Source organism: Physeter macrocephalus, chromosome 2, assembly GCF_002837175.3.
Source record: "Physeter macrocephalus isolate SW-GA chromosome 2, ASM283717v5, whole genome shotgun sequence".
Classification (NCBI taxonomy): Eukaryota; Metazoa; Chordata; class Mammalia; order Artiodactyla; family Physeteridae; genus Physeter; species Physeter macrocephalus.
The window spans coordinates 70,765,866-70,788,379 of NC_041215.1; the positions used below are offsets into that span (position 1 = coordinate 70,765,866).

Sequence of the window (22,514 nt, forward strand, 5' to 3'; positions counted from 1 at the left end):
GGTCCAAAATAAAAATCTTGTAGTCTTATACATGAGAGAACCGTCTTAGAGTCTCAAAGATAAGCTCTTTTCATTAGGAAACACTGTCAACAATAAAGCCCAGTGAAAGAACATATTTGGTTAGTTGGTTATTTTCTTTCTTAGAGGAAAAAGGAATAAAGGTTTACAATATACACGTTGTGTGCTCACTATCTCCACATCTTACCAGGTAGAGGCTTTTCTAATGATTGTAACGAGCCGGAAAACCTGCTTACAGAGAATCACATTCCATGAACTAATGAATTACAAGACAGCATGATATGTATTGGGGAAATGATGATCCTTAACCAAATAGCGAATACTAATTTACTTATTAGAAACCAAGAGTCAGAAGCTTAAACCAATCTTGTGAACTTTTCATATGGTTGATGTTCAAAAACTTTAATAATTTAGCTACAGAGATTTAATTGTGAAACTTAAATCATAGTCAATGAGTTTTATTACTCTGTCAATATTTCATGATTCCACATATGAATACTTCCAATTAATCCCAGGCTTGAGCCTATGAGATAGGTATCTTCATTTGCAGATAGAAAGAAGAAAAGAAGAAAGAAAACAGATGCAAAGAGGTGAGATAATTTGTCCAAAATTTCCTAACTGTTCAGTGGCTGAGCCAGGGTATAATAACAGGTCTCCCCGAAATGCCAAGACTATTCCCAGTGCTTCTTGACTGTCACTTCACATAGATAAGTCACAAGTTTAAGGCTACAAAGGTGACTGCTGGAGTCCGGTCAGATGAAGAATAACCTCTATGTTGCCTGATGTCAAACTGGCAGCTCTGCCCCTGTGCCTGCTGAGCTAGGGGCCCTGGGAGCCCCAGGAAGGGAAGGAACAGGCCACAGCCAACCACCTCTTGCTGCCATAGCAACGATCCTCAGGCCTCCTGGGCTGTTGGATATTCCCTTTAGGAATTTTCCCTTTGGCACCTCACTGGGCCTTGCGATCCACTGTCCCAGTGCGGGCAGCATTCTCCAGTCTTGCCATTAACAATCCCAGGCTGAGAAAGACAGTTTTGATTCTCAGTTCTGACTAAGAAAAGTCAATGCTAACAACTTCCCAGAGTTCAGTGAGAAGAACTAATCTCAGGGAGAATTTCCATGGAGGTAGGGAGAGGGCACATACACATTTACAAGTTCTATATTCAAGAAAAGGTTCATCTGAGGAACCAGACATAATGTTAACCAAGGCAAAAAAAAAGTATTTGAAATTGCACAGTAACTGGCATTTCAGAGATTTGGACTTTCCTTATTTTAAAACAGAGAGAGTATTGTTTACACTGCCTTGGAGGTTGTTCAAAGATGTGTATTTTTAATAAGATTGAATCACATTTTCATTCCTGCCAAAGTAATTCTATTCCATGAATATAACTTCCATGTACTGCACATTTTCAATACAATTAGCTGCCAATGCCCAGCCCAATACCTGACACATAGTTAGCCTTTAATATGTATCTGTTGAATGGGAAAAAAAAAAAAAAAAAATCAGTGAACTGTTGATTCTTTCAGGGAGATTTCTTGTATTGTTGTTGTTAAAATGGGTTATCTATTAAAGAGCTTCAAACCCAAACCTCCCCAATTAATCCAAGTTTAAAACTTCTCAAAGTCCAACGGGTGGATTTTCAAAACTGGGGACCCAGTTTCATCACCCCTCAGTGGAGCCTGAGACTCCCAGCCCTCTCACCCTCCTTGACCCAGCAAAGATTAATACCCCCAACTCCCCATGTGTCCTCCCCAGTGCTGCTGGGAGGAGACCAAGCCTAGCCTGGGGACCACACAGGCTTCATATGAAGCAATGCATTCTTCCAAACCAAGTGGATAATTACACAGAGACACCTAACTTCCCAGCCCATTCTAATAACTAACTACTCCTATATTCCCCCTAAGCATGTCCTTTCCTTGGCATGTCTCTCTCAGATGGCAAGGCACAGGGCCATCCCACACAGATCTCTCTGAAACTTGTAATGGCTTTCACAGTTTCTAGCTGAGCTGGTTTCCTCACTGCTGAAGACTTTGCAGTCTTTCAGTTCTGGAATCACATTTACCCAAATCTGAAACTCATACCCTATCAAGGTTAATGATTTCATTGGAAATAGCCCAAATGTTTAACAACAGATGAAAGATCTAAAAAAAAAAAAAAGCAAACATACACACAGACCCATATATGGTTTGTTATACAACTATTTCAAAAAGCATTTTAAAAGAGTTTTAAATAGATGAAATAACCTATAATACACTCCTGGAGAAAAGAAATATAAAAATAGCATTTGTAGTTAAAAGTCTAAATGCTTATTTAAAAGTCTAGAAGGATACATTCCATCTAAATTATATCTGAAAGTACACTGGTTTCAAGATACAAGTACTGATACATATTTATTTGTACATATTTATCAGTATTCTTCTGATAAATACATTTGGAAAATATTGCTTTCCATATTTCTATTTTGGAAGCCCATTACACATATTAGCATATTAAAGTTTCCAAGAAGACCTTTAGGGAAGAAAACAGTTTAATTTTGTTTAAACCCAGACTTTCCCAAAATTATTTGACTATATAAGTTGTTTTTACAGAAAACGTTAACTTGTGTCTTATTCAGAAAGCACCTTGGGAAATGCTAAAATGTAAATCATGTTAACAGTGGTTATCTCCAGGTGGCCTAGATAATGATTATTTTTCTTTACATATATTCCTATTGCTTTCAAACATTCTGTGATAAGCACGTCATTTAATAATCAGAATAAAATAAAATAAAGTAAAATACAAAAACAAAATGTTTAGTCCCACTTTACGTCACTCCTACTATTAGTTATTATATTGGTTTTGCCACCCCCGGCAGTTCTGGGGAGGGAGGGGAGGGAGAGGACGTAGGAAAGCAGAATGCAAAGTAGTCGTCAAATCAATGCGTCCCACTCTCAGAACTGCCACTGCATAGCCATGGGACCCTGGACAGGACGCTCAGCTTCCTCTTCTGCACAACCTGGATAACAACTACATCAGCTTTATAGAATGGTTGTTGACTGTTAAATGCAGTAGCACGTGTCATGCATTGAACACAGAACCTGGTAAATAGTCAGTGTTCCATAAATGCTTATTGCTTGTATGACCAGAGTCACTCAAGCCGTCATCCACTGTTCCTAAACAACTGTGATGCTGATCCTTTTAATTAGTAGAAATTTGAATGAATTTACAAACATTCATTCAGCCTCTGAAGCAATTAAAACTCCATATGATTTTACATACTATCTTGTAAAACACATTATTTAGAAGTAAATTTACCAGGAACACGTTATTGCTCAAGAAACTTTCCAGGTGCAGTCGGTGCGTGGGTGTAATTTATTCTGCCTGAAATTTTTCATTAAACTTACTATGGAAAAGTGTATCTTAATTATGTTAAGAAATTTTGAATTAGTCTTTCCTCTTTGACATTAAAACTCACCTCCAAGAATATAGAAAATATTCCTATATTATACAAAAAAGCGAATCCAGAAAAACAAGTAAATAAGGCTAATTTAACTGCATTTTCTCTACTACAGGCTTTCAGTCAAGGGTGTGCTGGGTTAATTTTCAGACTATGCCATCATGCTGCCACCAGAACCTCAAGAGGTACAATTTCACACTAGCTGGACAAATGTGCCCACCCACCTCCTCTGTACTAAAGGATACAGTCACAGCATCCCTACGGGTGAAGGAGTCAGCAATTGGAGATTCCTCTTCTCTTATCAATAACTAAAGTTAGTTTCTAGATTGCCACTTCATTCTACAGCATTTGTGGTAAAGTATAATGGCTCAATTTCTTGTTTATAGGAGGTGAAAGATCTTATTTTAATCTATGTGTAAAAAAGAAGTTCTCTTCAGTATATGACAGCCTATGATTAGAATGGTGTCTCATGTCCCAACTCCCTCTTTTAAATAATGATGTTCTTGTGTATGACATTACAATTGAAAATTTTCAGTCACTGCATATCCTCCTAACAAAATCAAAGAAATGCAGTTAGAGTTACTCTAATCTTATACCAGAGAAAAGTGAAATATTAAAAGGTAAGGCAATTCCCACAATAGTGAAGCGAGGAAACAGAATTACAATCACCTTGGTAGCATATTCCAAATCTCAGAGGGGGCATTTTTCTCCTTTAAAAGGGAATGTGATTTTCATTAAGATTAGTACCCATTTTGTATTCAACGTTCCAAGAACAACTTCCCTGCATCTGGCATGGGGACCTTCACAGTGGACTCAGGAAGAAAACCAACCCCATCACCCACTTCCTGGGAGAGGAAAATAAGAACAGGGCCCACCTCCTCACTCCGTGTTTTCCAATTAGTATAATAATGATGCCAGCATTACAAAAGGTTGTCTCCCAACAAAGAATATTTAAAATTTAAAAAAAAAAAAAAAGAAAAAAGAAATGCCTGGCATGCGCTGGTGTTACTTCCATACTTTCATTCTGGGCTATCATCTTCTTCCACCAGGGAGGAAACTGAGGGCCAGTGAAAGGAAAGAAAGTGCCTAAGCCAGTGAGGGGCAGAGTAGAGATTTGGTTTTCCATTCCAGGTATTCTGCTTCCAGCTCCCTTCTACAACAGCTGCCTGTCAAGTGCTTATTCTGACTTCTGACTGGACCAGTTTTGTTTGAAACCAAAACCAAATGCTGTTAAATGCCAGAGAGCCAAAATAAATGTTAAATGTGCTGGTTCGCTGCATCAGACAACAGTAAGGTAGGCTGCTGAGTTAAATGGAGAGTATCAGACTCGCTTAAAATGCTTTATGGAATGCTCTATCACCTGACCATGCATTAAATGATCACTTTTTAGAGGTTTTTTTCGGATGAATTCTGGCTTAGAATTTCATCCTATTTTGGAACAGTGTAAAATGCCAACTTGTTGCCAAAAGCATACTTAGAAAAAAAAATGGATGAACTTGTTTTCCACTATGATATTCACAGTTTGGGGCCCATTTTGAAGTGTAACTCTCAAAAACACTGGGAGAAGGAGTACTCATACTGATTTTTGTTTCCTAGGTGCCTATTTGATGATGTAATTTCTTTCATTCATGATACCTCTAAATTCTCAGCCTCTTCGTTCATGAGCTGGAAGAACACACCCTCTATTTTTTGATCTTACTCTTCAGCTATTACTGTTCACGTCAGAAGGCTAATTTCTTCTACCGATAGAAGAACTGAATCAAAATAGCAAGGCTCTTGACAATTTAGATTTCAGTGTGTTGACACAAATGAGGAGAATTCTTATGCACTAATTAATCGTATAATTAAAGATTAATTGCTTTACTCCCAAAACCTGTAACTTATTCTGTAAATCAAATGTTACTCAGCTATCATTATTCAAATAGGACTATTTAGGCTGCAAATAATAATACAGCACTTATGTTCTGTTATTCAATTCTACCCATGAAGGCCAAAGTTTTTCTTTGCTGGAAGTTTGAGATGGAAGTGTCATTACTCAGAATTTTCACTTGAACTAGTAACAAAACACATATTTCTTTCATAAATACTACTGCAGGGATGAATGCTAAAAGAGAATCTCAAACCAAGAATAGAGTTTTATGGCAGAATACTGAGAGATTTACAACAGCACTTTTAAGGGTATAGCCATTTGATGGGGTCTTAGCAATAATTCATTGATTGATGGCTGCAAAAATGAATGTTAACTATACTGTACACCTCTAACTTACATAATATTGTACATCAACTATATTTCAATTAAAAATATCATTGGAGGATTTCAAATAAAGAGATGAATGTTAACTACTCAGTTTTTGTGTAACTAAGCTTATACCACTCTAGTAGACAAATAATTTGCTGGTCTACATTCCCAACACTGACCTCTTGTTCAGGGTAACACAAATAATTCAAATAATACCCATCCATGCAATAACTGATCATTATGTGTCTAGGTATGTTCATGCATTAAACCCAGCGGTACACCCAAGAACAATATTTAAGAATATGGTTTCACAAAGGAAACAATCTACAAAACAAAGACAACCTACTGAATGGGAGAAAATATTTGCCAATGATATGACCAATAAGAGGTTAATATCCCACATGTATAAACAGTTCATACAACTCAACATCAAAAAAAAAAAACAACCCAAACAACACAATTTAAAAAATGGGCAGGAGACTTGAATAGACATTTTTCCAAAAAAGACATACACATGGTCAACAGGCACATGAAAAGATGCTCAACATCATTAATCATCAGAGAAATGCAAATCAAAGCTGCAATGAGATATCACCTCACACCTGCCAGAACGGCTATCATCAAAAAGACCACGAATAACAAACGTTTGTGAGGATGTGGAGAAACGGGAACACTTGTACACTGTTGGTGGCAATATAAATTGATGCAGCCACTGTGTAAAATAGTATGAAGTGTCCTTAAAACACTAAAAATAGAACTACCATATGATCCAGCAGTTCCACTCCTGGGTATGTAACAGAAGAAAATGAAAACATTAATTTGAAAAGATATATGGACCCCAATGTTCATAGCAGCGTTATTTACAATTGCTAAGATATGGAAGCAACCCAAGTGTCCATCAACAGATGAATGGATAAAGATGTGGTGTATATTTATATGTATATATATATATATATATATATATACATACACACATGCACGCACACACACGCACACACACACACACAATGGAATACTACTCAGCCATAAAAAAATGAAATTTTGCTATTTGCAACAACATGGATGGACTTAGAAGCTTCTATGCTTAGTGAAATAAGTCACACGGAGAAAGACAAATACTGTATTATATCACTTATATGGAATCTGAAAAATAAAACTAGTGAATATAACAAAAAAGAAACAGACTCACAGATATAGAAAACAAACTAGTAGTTACCAGTGTGGAGAAGGAAGAGGGGGAGAGACAAGATAGGGGTAGGGGATTAAGAGGTACAAACTACTAAGCATAAAATAAATAAGGATATGTTGTACAGCACAGGGAATATAGCCAGTATTTTATAATAACTATAAACGGAGTATAACCTTTAAAAATTGTGAATCACTAAGTTGTACACCTGAAACTTATATGATATTGTAAATCAACTATACCTCGATTTTTAAAAAAGGTTAAAAAAAGGGAAAAAGAGAGGCAAACCAAGAGGAAAGAGAAATGGATAAAGTGCTATATGTTTTATGTCACATATAAGAATAATAGCATCTGCAAGGAACTATAGTCCAATATTTTTAGTAAGATTGAAATAATGTCACAGTACATGATTAGTTAATAATTTATCTTTAGTCATTTAGTGATCATCAAGCATGTACTAAGAACCACATGGAATTAAGAAGTGTGGGGGGGGGGCGGGGGAGGGAGAGAGAGAGAGAGAGAGAGATGAGGTTAACTCCAAGTTATTCAGCCAGAAGTGAATCTTTATGCCCATGAAAAGACAGGTACAAAATTGTTCATAGCAGCTTTGTTCCTAATAGCTAAAAACTGTAAAAGGCCCGAATGTCTATAAATATAATAAAAATATATACTTATATAATGGAATATTACACAGCAGTGAAAAAGAATGAACTACTGCTAACTTTAAAAAAAAATGGATGAATCTCACAGGCATAATGTTGAACAAAGGAAACTAGACATAAAAGAATGATTTGATTCCATTTATATGAAGTTTAAGAATAAGCAAAACTAATCTATTGTGATGGAGGTCAGAATAGTGATTACCTTTGGGAAGTACTGCTGAAGAGAGAGCAAGAGGGAGGACTCTAAGCTGCTAGAAGTATTCCATATTTTGATCTGATTGGTGATTACATGTTTACATATGTATTAATACAAATTCATTGAGCTGTTTGATTTCTGCACTTTATGGTATCCAACTTTTTTAGTCCTATAAAATTTAAAAAAAGAATATGATCTCCACTTTTTAGGGTTTCACAATCTAGTTAATTTGATCAAACATATCGGGAATGAGTATTAGTACAATAGACTGTACACTGCTTAAAGGATGCTAAAATGATCACTTATTAACAGCAAAGGGGGAAGAGAGGGAGAAATAAATCCAAGTATTCATCAATAAGGGACTGGTTATATAAATTATGTTCATCCCTACAAAGACATAATACACAGCTATGAGGGAAAAATAGAGCCCATTATGTAATAAAATGGAATAAAACCCAAGTTATATTATTAAGGGAAAAACAAAGTACCACAAACTGTGTATAAAAGAGTAAGAAACAATATGCATCCACACAAGGATGACTAAGGAAATGCTCTGTCCAGTGGAGTAGCCACCAGCCACATGAGGCTTTTCAGCACTGGAGATGTGGTTGATGTGACTAAGAAAATAAAATTTAAATTTTACGTAATTTATTTAAATTTCAAATCTGACAGTGGAAAATATTTTTGCTGGTAAAGACAACTTCATTGTTTTGTAGAATTAGAAGCATGTTAACCACTGCATTGTATAATATATCATTTAAACTGAATTTTTAAATCTAATTCCTAGAAAATTTAAAATTACATTTGTGGCTCACATTATATTTCCATTAGACAGCACTGGTACAGAGTACCCTATAAGGATTTGTAAGGACTGTAACATTGATTGCCTCTGGGGAGAAAATCTGGTGAATAGGAAGCAAGGGGTATAGGGGGGAGATCTCTCACTATTTTGTCATTTTTCTCTTTTGAATTCTGTGCCATTTGAATATATTGCCTATTAGAAAAATAATGAATAAAATGATGTGACCTATAAAGAGAATAATTGTCATTGGCATAACTATCAATTCACTTTGGATGGAATCTCTCCCCTCAAAAAACATACATGGTACTTTTGAAGAGGTTATATACAGTTTGGGGCACAAAATCCTTTCTAATAACCTACGATCACAGAAGTGCTTCACAAACTAATGGTACCAGAGTGACCAACTGAACATAAGAGATAAAGACTTCAAACCTCAAACTGCTAGTTTAGTGCCAGCACAGTCCAGCAATTTTGCACCACTGCCTCTTCTTCTGCAATCAGAGACTGTTCTGCTTTTCATTTTTCCATCATTGAATATATTTTGCCTGTTTTCCTGTTCCTTTCTTCACCTACATCCCCAAATAATAAAATTGTAATTATCTCTCCATTTCCATTTAGCTCTGCATGCATCTACTTGGCTAACCAAAGAAGGAAAAATGCCAGGAAAATTCTCCCCTTCACACCAATGAAATTTAATTTTTTTCCATAAAACAATAGTGTAAAAACATAAGCAGATCACAAAAGGGCTCAAGGAAAGGGAGTAATGAGTATTATATACGCAACTGAGATACACTTAATGTATTTAAATATAAAATTAAAAAATCCAAATTGCATACAAGGTATTACCATTTCTCCCAAATTTTCCCATTTTAAGAACAAACACTTTGAACATTTTTTCTGCATTGACATAGCCAATTTTAGAACTTTAAATGCATATGGCAATGAAAACTCTCTCGTTAGCAGTGTTCATTTTAAGCTGGTTGGTTCTCTAGGATTCAAGAAAGAAAAAAGCCTCCATTCTCAACTCCTAAAGGCTCCCCTCCTTTTCTCACATGCTCTCCTTCAACTTCCACAAGAATGTCTGACACAGGGCTGCATTGGTGAGTATCATTCTGAGGAAATGCCCCCAGGGCCACAGAGATAATGTGTGCAACGCTCAGGCCCTGAGACAGGCCCTCACCAGTCACACAAATCATGTGCCGGAATGAACAATGATCACCATTAAACAGAGGCTTCGACTAGGTTTGATTTGAGAGCATGGCATTCTAAATAACCTTTAACTAGTAAAACAAAATGGCTAAGTGCCAGAATTTTTAAAAATTGTTTCTTAAAAAAAAAAATAAATTGTTTCTTGACCAGAAATCTTATGATATCCCCTGTGAAGAACGGTAAGTGGTAAACATGTCGACAATGAAATTAAATAGCTACCACTGTACTACACCCTGCTTCCTACACTGTGTGGGCCTTCAGCCATAGCCCATCACTTCTGAGTGCTCCAAGGCTGCTCCTTTAAAACCAATGGTACTTGGGATATTTTTGTGTTCAAACCATTACAATTATCTGTGGAGTTCCAGAAACTTGGTCTCTACCTTGCCTAGGTTTTACAGTGATACAAGGAAACTGGGAATGCCCCAAATCCATGATATTCAAATATCCAATACTGCCAACTGCAACTTTTGATGTGCTTAATACCTGGAAGAATACGAAAATGATAGCAAATATTCATTCAACACCTTCAGATAACTTTTAGAACTGCCACTAAATGGAGCTTGCATAATCTGCTTAGTGTCCTAATTATGAGTTAACTTAGTAACTATGAGTCACACAAAAATAAAAGTCCCAAAGTGTTGCACACCAAATATATATATATATACATATGAAATGTGAATTTGATTAGGAAACTCTAAAAATGTCTGTAAATGTGTACATTCTGGGCTATACCGCTTATAAGCACTAAATTAGTTGGAAACACGTTCCTAGGCTTCACAAACTTACCACCACAAACTGCGGGACTACATTTTCTTAGCATCACCTAAGAGTGAATTTCCTATGTATTTCTACATACATACAGGATCACAAACAGATGAACAGATGATATTAACTACTCTTAGACATTGCTCCTTTCAGACCAGACTGTATTTCAAAAATAATATATGGTAAACTAGAGTAAATTACAGGTTGGAATAGGTTCTAGATACAAAATTTGTCCTATTTAAATGTAAGGGAAAAAATCAGCATTATTTCTCCTTTCAGATCACTAGTGTTAAATATTTTTTATTGAAATGAAGTCACACCTAACTTTCCTAGGTGGGGGGAAGTTCACAGGTAATTAACTAACACAGTCAAACTTATCCTCTTTTAGAGAAAGAGAAAACTGAAGAAAGAAGACTGGTAGCCTAGGATCACAACTCAAAGTGTAAAAATTAGCTTCTTTCCACAGGCCAACATTCTTTGCCGCTTTCAGCTTTGCTCTCCCGAAGCAGAGCAAAAACAATTTTTGCTTCAAATTGAAGCATCTAATTGCTCTCTGGGAATGGGCACCTTATGTAGAAACAAAAGATAGGAAGAAACCACTCTCATAACCTGGTAGGACACTGCTCAGTAGTTTTGCGGCCAATGACTAACCGAATCATGAACACCTGAGAATAATGAAGCTGCCTCAGACCACGAAACACAGATGCTGTCCTGTAAGACAGGGACCCTGTCTCTTTCCTAATTCTCCTGGAGCAGGGATACCTGACTAACAGGCATAAAAAGAAGAGACAAAGAAAGGGCTGCTCCTCTCTCTGCCACTTCTACTTTGTGTATCATATGCATCCACTTTAGCACAAAGAAGATAAATCAATTCAATGGCTCTTATAATTATCTTGACTACTGTGGACTCAATTGGTCTAGAAACTACAGCACATCCATCAGACATGGGAATGGCAAGGTGGCAGCCATTTTCGGATTTAGCAACTCAATTTCCTGTCTTTCTAGCACAACTGAACTGATACATGACTGTAGCAGCTGTTAAAACTGGCTGTTCCCCTTGGGGTTATCTAATACTTCTTCACTTCCGTTTTTCCAGGGACAATAGCATGTGTGAATGTGCATGTAAGAACAGGTGTGCAGGTTAGAGAGACTAAAGTCCTCAAGGACTGGTGAAAAATGCTCCACCTAGATTTGAGCATCTTAACTCTATTTCCTTACAAATATATATTGGTGTAAGAACAGACGCTGCAATGGTAGGCTCCAAAGTGAAATGGTGTATTTAATTTTTAAAAATACAACAACATGCACACAAAGTAGTTTTAATCTCTCAAATTAATTACAATGAGAAACAATGCACTTTTTCCAATGATATTATCGTTTAAAAAACATATTCTGATTCCTTTGGCATTTAACCCAATTTAAAATCAAGCTACAGTCCACACAAGAAAACCAGAATCATTATTTTAAAAGCACAACCACATTTTGGACCCAAAATGATACTATAGTATCTCAGGTTCTTTTTCAACCTCACTTCAGAGGCTTGCCTCTGAACCACTTTGGTTATTTTGCAAAATCAAATCCCACCAAATATGGATGGCATTTTCACTCTTTTAATTCCATCCAAAGTAATTTTCTACAAGCCTGAGGCAATTACAAAGGAAAATCTCTGTCCTATTAACCCATACTCTCTTTTATAAAGTGATTATTTATATTATCTCTAAAACTCTGCTTTCAATGGGGGAGGGCATTCAATAGGAAGGGAACAAGAGTACCTAAAGAAAATGAAAATGAGGCATTCAGAGGTCATTCTTCCTCCTGCTCACCTAGCACCTCCATCCTCACTACCTCACAACCACAAACCTGAAAGTCTTGATGGGGCTACATTTTTTTTCTAGAGAGTAGAGGTTAAGAAAACAACTCAGTTCTGTAGTGTACTGTGCTTCCCACCAAATTCCTGAAGGCCTGCCTCTGAACTGTAAGCCTGAGCTGAGCTATACGGCATGAAAAGGCACAGATATAATCAGGATATTGCCCAGTACAGGGCACCACACATACTGGACACCCAAATATCTTCATTTATTCCCTATGAAACTTGGAAATTATGATCTTTGTAAAGATGTATAACTGTTTAAAATATGGTAAAAGTTACAAATAAGCTTTCTATGAGTTGAGCTTAAACTACTTCTCTTGCCATTGCATACTTTGCTGTCGTAATGAGATGACCATCTCAATTAAAGCATTTTCTTTGTCAAACTACTCCACAATTCAACTCCGCAGGTTTTTTTTAATGTACAAAGTCAATAAATAGTTTTAACTTATTTAAATTTATAAGCAGCAATGTGAACTTAAAGTATACGGGGCACAAAAACAAGCTCACTCTAGCATTTTTCTAAAGACTAGTCAGTCTTTGAGAGTCTTTTCTAAGGGATTCATTCCTCAGATATGAAGTTTGTATGCAAAACTGAAGACATTTGGCCTTTATAAATAGTCATGGGAAACTTCTTTCTCCCATACTTTTAGTTTGTTTTTACTGTAACAGATGGGAAAAAAATTTAGCAAAGTCATAAAAAAAGGTCTTCTAATAACTGTCACCCTAATGTTAGAGCACTAAAAGCTTAAGGATATGAAATATCTTTAAGAGCAACAACAAAAACACTTGCTGAAAATTATAAAGACAGTTTGTTTAACTCATAAAATAGGTATAGGCTGAAAAAAACTAGATAGGAATTCCTTCTACCTTTGGTCCAGCTTCTCCTAGGCACATTTGGTTCTAAACACCTTAATCATATAATGACCAAATGACCAAAAATGACCTCAGTCATTTTTCTTGAAAGTGTCTCCAGCACAAGTTTAGAACTTCTCTTTAAAATATATTCTGATATCAAATAAATGTTAAAATTCTACATGGCTTGCCAACAAGCCAGGCCTAAGTCTTCACCTGGGGGAAAAAAAAAAAAGACCACTACTCACCATTCTGCAAAATCTCTTACTATAAGAAATATCTTGCTTTATGCAAACAAAATATCATTTTGTTCTAATTTATATTGAAGTTCAATACTTATATGTCCCCCCCCGCAGTAAATAGATTTTGAATTAAATAATCACTACTTCACTTACGAATTTCATAAGTTGGCCCATGGGATCAGCAAACTTGTATATGGACAGAGGGCAAATATTTTTCGCTTACAGGTCATAATATCTCTGCCTGGACTACTCAACATAATATGAAAGCAGCCATAAACAATATGCAAATGAGTGGGTATGGCTGTGTGCCAATAAAACCCTTTACAAAGACAAGTAGAGGATAAGGGGTTAATATCCAGAATATGAAGAAAATTCCTAAAACTCAACAACCAAAAAAAGCAAACCCAATTGAAACATAGGGAAAGGACTTGAATGGACATTTCTCAGAAGAAGATATACGAATGGCCAATAAGCACATGATCTGATGCTCAACATCACTAATCATTAGGGAACTGCAAATCAAAACTACAATGAGATACCACCTCACAAATATTAGGATGGCTGCTGTCAAAAAATAAAATAAAATAAAATAAAAACAAGTGTTGGCACAGATGTGGAGAAACCAGATGCCTTGTGGGAATGTTTTGGGGAATGTAAAATGGTACAGCTGCTATGGAAAACAGTATGGCAGTCCTCAAAAAAATTAAAAATAGGATGACCATATGATCCAGCAATTCTACTTCAAAAGAATTGAAAGCAGGGTCCCAAAGAGATACTTGAACACCCATGTTCATAGCAGCATTATTCACAACAGCTAAAATATGGGAAGCAACCTGTGTCCATTGACAGATAAATGGATAAGCAAAATGTGGAATGCTATTCAGCCTCAAAGAGGAAGTAAATTCTGATATATGATCCAACATAGATGAACTTTGTGGATATTATAATAAATGAAATAATCTAGTCACAAAAAGACAAAGACTGTTTGATTCCACTTATATGAGGTAACCAGAGTGGTCAAAAATCATACAGATAAAAAGTAGAACAGTGGATGCCAGGGGCTGGGGGGAGAGGAGAATGGGGAGTTAGTGTTTAATGGGTACAGAGTTTCAGTTACGCAAGATGAAGAGTTCTGGAGATGGATGGTGATGACAGTTGCACAACAACGTTAATGTACTTAATACCACTGAACTATACACTTAAAAACGGTTAACATGGTAAGTTTTATGTAAATTACACCACAATTTTAAAAATTGGAGAAAAGAAAAAAAGACAAACAGGTGGAGGGCCCATTTCAACCTTCTGGACATAGTTTGCTCAGCCAAAGTTTGCTGACCAATGAGCTAGGATACTGCATTTTAAGTCCTAAGCATATCATTTAAAAAACATATTATGCTTTTAAAGTTAATATCAAAGTACCACTTCTACACTAACAGCACCTTCCCTCCTTTTTCTTCCTGCATAGTTACAGATAGTTTTTTTAAATTAAGCTCTTAAGACCAGAAGCCAATCTCCCAGTGCCTAGAAAAATGTGTTTTATATAAAATAAGGGCTCACAAGTTTTGACTAATTAATTATGTAAGAGCAGTTGTCTCAATAACATAAAGCTTGGCATTTATTAGTATATAAATACAACTGGCACTTCAATAAGGTTAGGTGATAATGTTATTAAATTATCCTCTAACACGTTCAGAGGACATTAGACTTTGAACGAAATGTCCAGCACTGTCTTAATAAACAATTTCATTTTTCTTATTTGGTCAAAAATCCTACTTTTGAAATTAAGCTATAATAAATTTAATAGCTGCCTAAGAGCAAAAATAAGTACAGCTATGACATAATGTCATCTGACAAAATGGCGTCAGTTTACTATGTTAAATTAAATCATCCTAAACACATGAAAATGTTAATTATGACTTTAAAGAAATAATTAAGTTCCTTTTAAATGCTAGGCATTGAGGTTTTTTTATATGCATTTGATTTTGTAGGTTTTTTTTAATATACTATAAATATAATTTTAAGAAGAATCAAGACAATGCATCTATAAAGCCTCTTTAAATAATCCATTCAGTATAATCCATGGTAGCAAACATCCTGGGTAACAGGCCTAGTGATGAAGAGCACAGGTTTGGGTATCAGACCTTGTTTCTCTTATTCTTGCATCCCTTAGTGTTGTATGGCCTTGAGTGTGTAAATTAAGCTCTCTGAGCCTCAGTTCCAAAATTATAAAATGGAGTTAACATACTTCCTCAAAAAGCAGTAAAAAAAAAAAAAAAAAAAAAAAAAAAAAAAATTTTTTTTAAACAGTACCGTAGAGCACCTGAATGGAATCTTTCAAAAGGCAAAATAAAGCTGAAAGTTAGTCTTGAGTTCCCTAAAAATGCTAAATAGCAGCCTCCATTCCATTTATGGCTTCATCTCCATCTCAGCTGGTGATAACCGACTTAATCAATGGTTCTCAGATCTGGCTGCATATGAGAATCACCTAGCAACACTTTAAAATTCTCCATGCCCTTGTCCCCTCTCAGGCCAATTAAAATTAGAATAGGTAGGAGTGTGAGAGCATGGGTATTTGTTTTAAAGATACTCAGGTAATTATGTTGAAACCTCAGCTAAGGCATTCAACTTCTAAGTAGCCAGTAAACGTTAGCTAACAAGAACTCAGTTTATACAATCAGTACAACTTTAGAACCAATAATGCATCCAAATAAAAGCTTAAGAAAGCAGCTGCTAAATCATTTCTTAATTTTTACTATGCCTTCAATTAACTCCATAGTTACAATTCTGCAAAATTATAAAGAAATAGGCTTTTATACCTGAACCATGCCCGATCATTTGTTTCAGAATCAAACCACTAAGGTCCCTCCAAAGCAAGGGCAACTACACTTTTGACATTTAAATTTCAAAGAGTTAAAAATATATATCTCGGGACTTCCCTGATGGCTCAGTGGTTAAGAATCCACCTGCCAATGCAGGGGACACGGTTTGATCCCTGGTCGGGGAAGACCCCACATGCCGCAGAGCAACTAAGCCCCTGCGCCGCAACTACTGAAGCCCACACGCCCTAGATCCCATGCTCTGCAACAAGCGAAGCCACCGCAATGAGAAGCCCGTGCACCTCAATGAAGAGGAGCCCCATTTCGCTGCAACTAGAGAAAGCCTGCACGAAGCAACGAAGACCCAACACAGAAAAAAATATATATATATATATATACCATTAAAAAAATATATATATGTATGTGTGTGTGTGTGTGTGTGTGTGTGTGTTTTGGCAAGTAAAAACACCAGCGCTAGTAGTTCTAAAGACAATGTACTCAGATGAAATTTATCATATTGTGGTCTGGAAAAGCTTAAAAGCAATTAGTGCACTGAACTAGGCAACCAACATCCTGGGTTTTCCTTCAGGTTTTGCCACTAATTTGCTCTGGGCCTTCTGTAAAAATTACTGTGTCTGTGCTTCAGATTCTCATTTGTAAAATAAGAAGTTGCACTAAATTTCTTTAAAATGACATGTTACAAGGATGTAAAACTTGGAAAATTACATACAGATTCTTTAGAGCAGTAATATACAAGGATAAGATCTAAAGTAGGCCTTACAGGCTATTAATGAGTCATGATTTAATTAGTTTTACAGTAAAGAATTTACTTTCCAAACCTAACATTTTATTATAACATATTGATTGGGACTGCTCCCTGCCACCCCCCAAAGCCTCATATCTAGGATAATTCTTGTTTCTCACAATTAAAACCTTTTTAATGTTCTGGGGTTTTGAGAAAAAGAACAACAGTAATGTTGAATAATGAATATTCAACAAATATTATATAATAGGCACTTGGGATATGCCAAAGGGACAAGACAGACAAGTGAAAGAAGACAAAGTAGAGAAGTAATTTTTTTTTTATGTTTATACCTTTCAGACATTGTTAACGTCTCTGAATAAGGCAAAGTAAAATGATACGGGGGGGGGGTTATTTCAGATAAGATGTTGAAGCATTTTTCCACATGTCTCTCCTTAAATTTGGAGAGGGAAGGGCAAATTTCTAAAAAGTATTTTCCTCATATTTGAGAAATTAGATAAAGCAGTTTTGTACATTCTTTTGAAGCAAAGAATTTCGGTTTAACCTTTAAATCCTCAAAAGTAAAATCCAAAGTGTCTTACTATAGTTTGCTTATCACTAGAAAGCTCTTTCCATTTCCTTCATGTCAGAGCCATCTGTTCTCACCTATTTTACTCACAAGTATTATAGGATTTCTAAACATCCAAGTGTATTAGTGTATTTTGTGTATGTGCATATGCTGGGTTCTTTTTCTTTTTCTTTTTTTTTAAATAGTACCTAATCTAATCCATTTTTAAATTCACCAGTCTAATACTATCTTATTTTGGGGTACCTGAATACATTTCAGTATTCCTGCAGCTCCATTTAGAGGTCCATGCTTTTATAATTAATATCTTCCTGCCAATGTATTTCTTTCCTCATACATCCTAATGTGATAATATATGAAAGAATATATGAAAATATCTAAATAATGAAAAAACTGGGGAAAGAATAGAAACGGAAGTCAACAGAAACATGGCTATTTGCAGAGGGGAGAAGATAACTAACGAACAAAATGAAAGAATTAATTCATACACTACGTTTCCTCTACGTAAGCATTATACTAAATATCTTTTATATTAGTCATGTTGCTTTGAGACTTTTCCATGTTTCCTCTAGACATCTGCCAATGTTCGCATGGTCTCCGATGAATAAACACGCTGTGACTTGCTTCTAAGGAAACGTGTGTCATGTTCCAGGGAAAAAATGACTTCTCTACTCTCAAATCAGGAAAACTGTACAAATCTCATTCATTAGCTACAAAGTCGCTTTTTCCTTAACGTTTCTTTTCTGAAATGTTCATATTCTCTTGAGTGAATTTCTGTGCTCGGATTAACTATCAGAAAAGACATTGAGTTGGGGGAACACCTGTAGGAAAAAGTTACACTTCACCAAAGGGTTTTCCCACTTCAGGAGCTCAACTACCGCCCATGTTAAGCCTTCACTGTTTACCAAGACGAAGGTTATTTTCAGGTTCTTCCCATCTCTTGCAGAACTACCTGTTCTCATTACTATTTACCCAAAGCTTAGCAAGGTGATTATTAGCATATCTGGCAGGAAGACGTGCTCCATTTAATATTAACTCACCATGTGACAGCCCCTTCCACTCCAATCTCTCCTAAACATGTGAGGATACGAAGAAAAGTAATCGTGTTGGCGGTCTGACTCTGCGCTAGGCTTTGGCACTAGCAATTGGCCACAGACAATCAGAGGCGCGCACCCGGCCGTGTCCCGGAACTGTCATGCGGGCTGACAGCTGGCACACCTTCCTGTCGCCCTCCACCTTCTCGCAGAAAGCCCCCTCCTTACATTCACCTTGACACTGCTCACCTGCTGGGCCTCAGCCCCCGGCCAAGGAAACTGTTTTCCCCTTCGCAGGAGCTCACTAACAGGTATCGTCCGCCGCTCGCCCAGAGCCCCAACAAGGGGCCCTTTGTTACCATTTTTGCTCCTGGATTCCTTACCCAATTCCTGGCATTCAGCTGCCCTTCAGCAACCCAGAGCAGCCCCGGTAGGAAAGCAATCAAAAACTACCCGAGTCCCCATCCCGGGAGGCCTCCTAGGAGGCCGGGAGGAAGCAGCCTCGTCGTCCGCGTGTCCTGCGGCGGGTGAATCTGGCCGCCGGCGGGGAGGCGACCTGCCAGCCAGGTGACCGGGTGGAGGCCCGGCTGCCCTCGCCCTCGCCCTCCCCGGTGAGCGGCGGCGTGGAGCGGCGCTCGAGACTTACCCTGCGGGGGTAGCCGGCGGGAGAGCCGCCGGGACGTCCTGCGCGCGCTGGGCTCGGCCGTCCATCGCCCTGCGGGGCGCTGCGCGGGCTCCAACTCCGAGGCGGCGCGTCACTGCTGGAGTGGGAGAGGCCGGCGGGTCAGGGCGGGACGCACGCTTTCCCGAGGCCTGAACGGGGCTGGCCGCGCGTCAAGAGCCCGCCCGAGCCGCCCCCAGCCCAGGACCAGCCCGCCCGCCTCCCGGGTGCGCTTCCACCTGCGGGCCCGGCTCCCAGCCCGCGGGCAGCGCCGCCGGCGGATCTAGCGGCTGCCGGGAGCCGCGGCGGCTGGAGGCGGCGCTGCAGCCCCCGCCCCGTGGGGTTACTGGGTAGCCATTTGGCGCCTCTTGGGGAGGGAGCGGAGCTACCCAGGCTGGAAGGAGGAGGAGCGGGGCGAGGGGCGAGGCGCACAGGCACAGCCGCCAAGGCGGCAGCGCGATCCCGGGCTTCTCAAACAAAACGCCCTGGGAAAACTTTTCGCAAAGAAAAGTTGGGAGGGCTCCTTTCTCTTTTCCCACCCAGGGCTCCTACTTTCTTTTCAAAAGGAAACAGTGGCTCCCTGTTCTCTCCCGCGGCTTCCTCTCCCACTCTTCCCTCCCCCGGCCCGCGCGCTCGCATTCGGCTCCCAAGCCGGGACTGGGAGGAAGGGGAAAGCGGCAGCCTCTCCGCGAGCTCAGCCCAGCGCCTCCCCTACCCCGCGGGCGGGTGCCGGACGCGATGGAGCCTCTCCCCGGGCCGGCTGACTCACCCTGCCCCATTTCCCTCCCCGGAGCCCGGGAGCTTGCAGCTGTCTCCGCCGGACCTCCACCCAGAAGTGGCGACGGGGCTCGGCGGCATCGGAGCGAGACAGGCAGCGAGCCGGAGAAAGAAACGGGGCGGGGGTGGGCGAGCACCGAGTGGTAATTTCCTTCCCCCGGGGCCTCGGGGCTTTGGGGTCCAGCTGGGGAAGCCGAATGGAAAGGAGGCTCCCGCGCACCGTGTTCCCATTCCCACCGCTAGGGCGTCGCTTCGGGAAGCCCGGCGCGCCCCAGCCGTACAGGTGGGGAGAAAGGGAGGGTACCTACCCGGCGAGGAGCGGAGGGGAGGACCCGAGCGCCGCGGAAGTGCCGGGAGAAACTGGCGGAACGGGGCCTGCAGCTTGCCCTCCCTGCAGTCTGACCTTCCCCGTCCAGGGTGCTTCTCCCTCCCCCAACCTGACCGCTAAGGTTGCTATTCTGTTAGAAGCACACCTGTGACACTGTGATCTTTCTAATTGGTGGCAGGTTTAAGGTTGCCCTGTCTTCAGACGTATATGTCTTTCTTTCTTTCTTTCTTTCTTTTAAGCCTGTAACAGCTGTGACCGGACAATAATATGTCTGATGACAATCTGTAAACTAGGAATCGAATGATAGGTTTTATACACCTCTTGAAAGTTTTACGGGAAGAAAGGAATCCCTTAGACACAACCATGTACTTGTTTATACATTTTAGTTCCCACGTGCATGCTCTTTACGTGATTCTTTAACACCTGACAAACGGGTATATTTGTATACTTTTATGTTATTATACCTGCCAATTGTTGTAAGGTGCAAGCCATTTTTGATGGGTCTAAAAGCTTGCGTTCAGAAAAAATAACGTGAAATTAAATAAATTAACTTTACGGTTTAAAAATTAAAATATTTCAATAAACTGTAGTAGAGAGGTTAAGTGAAAGAGCGTCCTAAAAGAGGCTCTACTGTGGTATTAGCATCATGTAACACATCTGTTTTAGCCCCTTCAACCAGTTGATAGAATAATATTTGGTAGGTGGTAAAAATTAAATTGATACTTGGGACCAATGCTTGACTAAAGGCTCCTTAAGGTATATATCCATTGTAGCAACCAAAAAGATTGCTGAAACGAAGTAACATACTAAATACTTAGTAATATGCCGTTTGTCTCTTATGGTCAGACATCAGTATTTATTCCTTCCTGTGCATAATATATGCCTTCCAGTGTATCTCTACGTATGAAAAGAAAAAAAAAGTAGCTTAGTTGGATTACAATATCAGAACCATATACGAAAAAGTTGCTTTTTAATATTTTACTTAATATTAATCAAATCAGTTCATTTAAATCCATCTGGATTTTAGTCTAAACGCAGTTTAAACAATTTCATGAATCAGTTATGCCTCTGAATGACTAGCTTTTACAGTTGCTCACACAGACAATAATGTAAACATTGAGTAATAGTGAAACTACTTAAAGTCTGTAGCTTTCAATCACGAGATGAAGATTAAACTTTAGTTTCAGCCTTAATTTATGGCATGCTAGTAATTTTATTAACTCCATTAGTCTAATCTGACCATAAAACCCTAGCATAACATTTCATAACTGCTGAAGGCATTTGGAGTGCTTACCCATTTTTTCTGTCCTCTTTCTGGTTTTAGGTGTACGGGAGGATTATACTCTCCACCCCACTGAAATTAGGTATCATGATGTAACTTGCTTTAGTAAGTAAATGTGAACAGACATGAAATGTTTCATTTCCTGGTAGAATCACTTAAGGGCCAGTGCTGGATTTTCTATGCTCTCTTCCCTCGCTGCTGCAATCATGGAAGTTTATAGTAAGATGGAGGTGGCACAGGACTGAAGGATCCTGGCATGCTGTACAATAGTACAATCCTGAGCACAGCTGTCCTGGAGAGCCCAGAACCTACAACAGAATCTGCATAAAGCAAGAAATAAACTTGTGTTGGGGTAAACTTCTAAAATATTGGAGTGATTTGTTGTCCAGCATTACTTAGCCTACCTTAGATATAATTATATTTGACAACTTTCAGAATCCCTAATAGGCTAGGCTTGATGTTCTCATACGGTAGGCACTAAACTATCCCCCCTGTAGTCTGCTGGTTACATAGTTCATTAGCAAAATAGTAATCAAAGTTGCTATAAATCTTTGTACGTGATAGTGGAAAACTATCCCCGCCCACATCCATCCTTCCCTCTCCTTGTGATGACCTATTGCAAAATTGTCCAAGTTTCCAAGATTCTGCTCAATTTCTCTCTATTCGGAAATCTCCCTTGCCCACAACATCAAATCTTTTTTTTTTTTTTTTTTGGCGGTGCGCGGGCCTCTCACTGTTGTGGCCTCTCCCCTTGCGGAGCGCAGGCTCCTGACGCGCAGGCTCAGCGGCCATGGCTCACGGGCCCAGCCGC

General features: G+C 38.8%; 1 protein-coding gene across 5 annotated transcripts in view; it reads right to left on the bottom strand.

Annotated features, from left to right (window-relative positions):
• COBLL1 (cordon-bleu WH2 repeat protein like 1) overlaps positions 1–19,537 on the bottom strand; it is a 166,534-nt gene extending 146,997 nt beyond the window's left edge. For all 5 annotated transcript variants that reach the window (XM_024122287.3, XM_055088218.1, XM_024122283.3 and 2 more), the window contains exon 1: positions 19,302–19,537. In XM_024122287.3, the coding sequence (XP_023978055.1) occupies positions 19,302–19,366 (65 nt within the window). In that variant the 5' untranslated portion in view covers positions 19,367–19,537. The remainder of the gene's footprint in view (positions 1–19,301) is intronic.
• Positions 19,538–22,514: the final 2,977 nt, after the last annotated feature.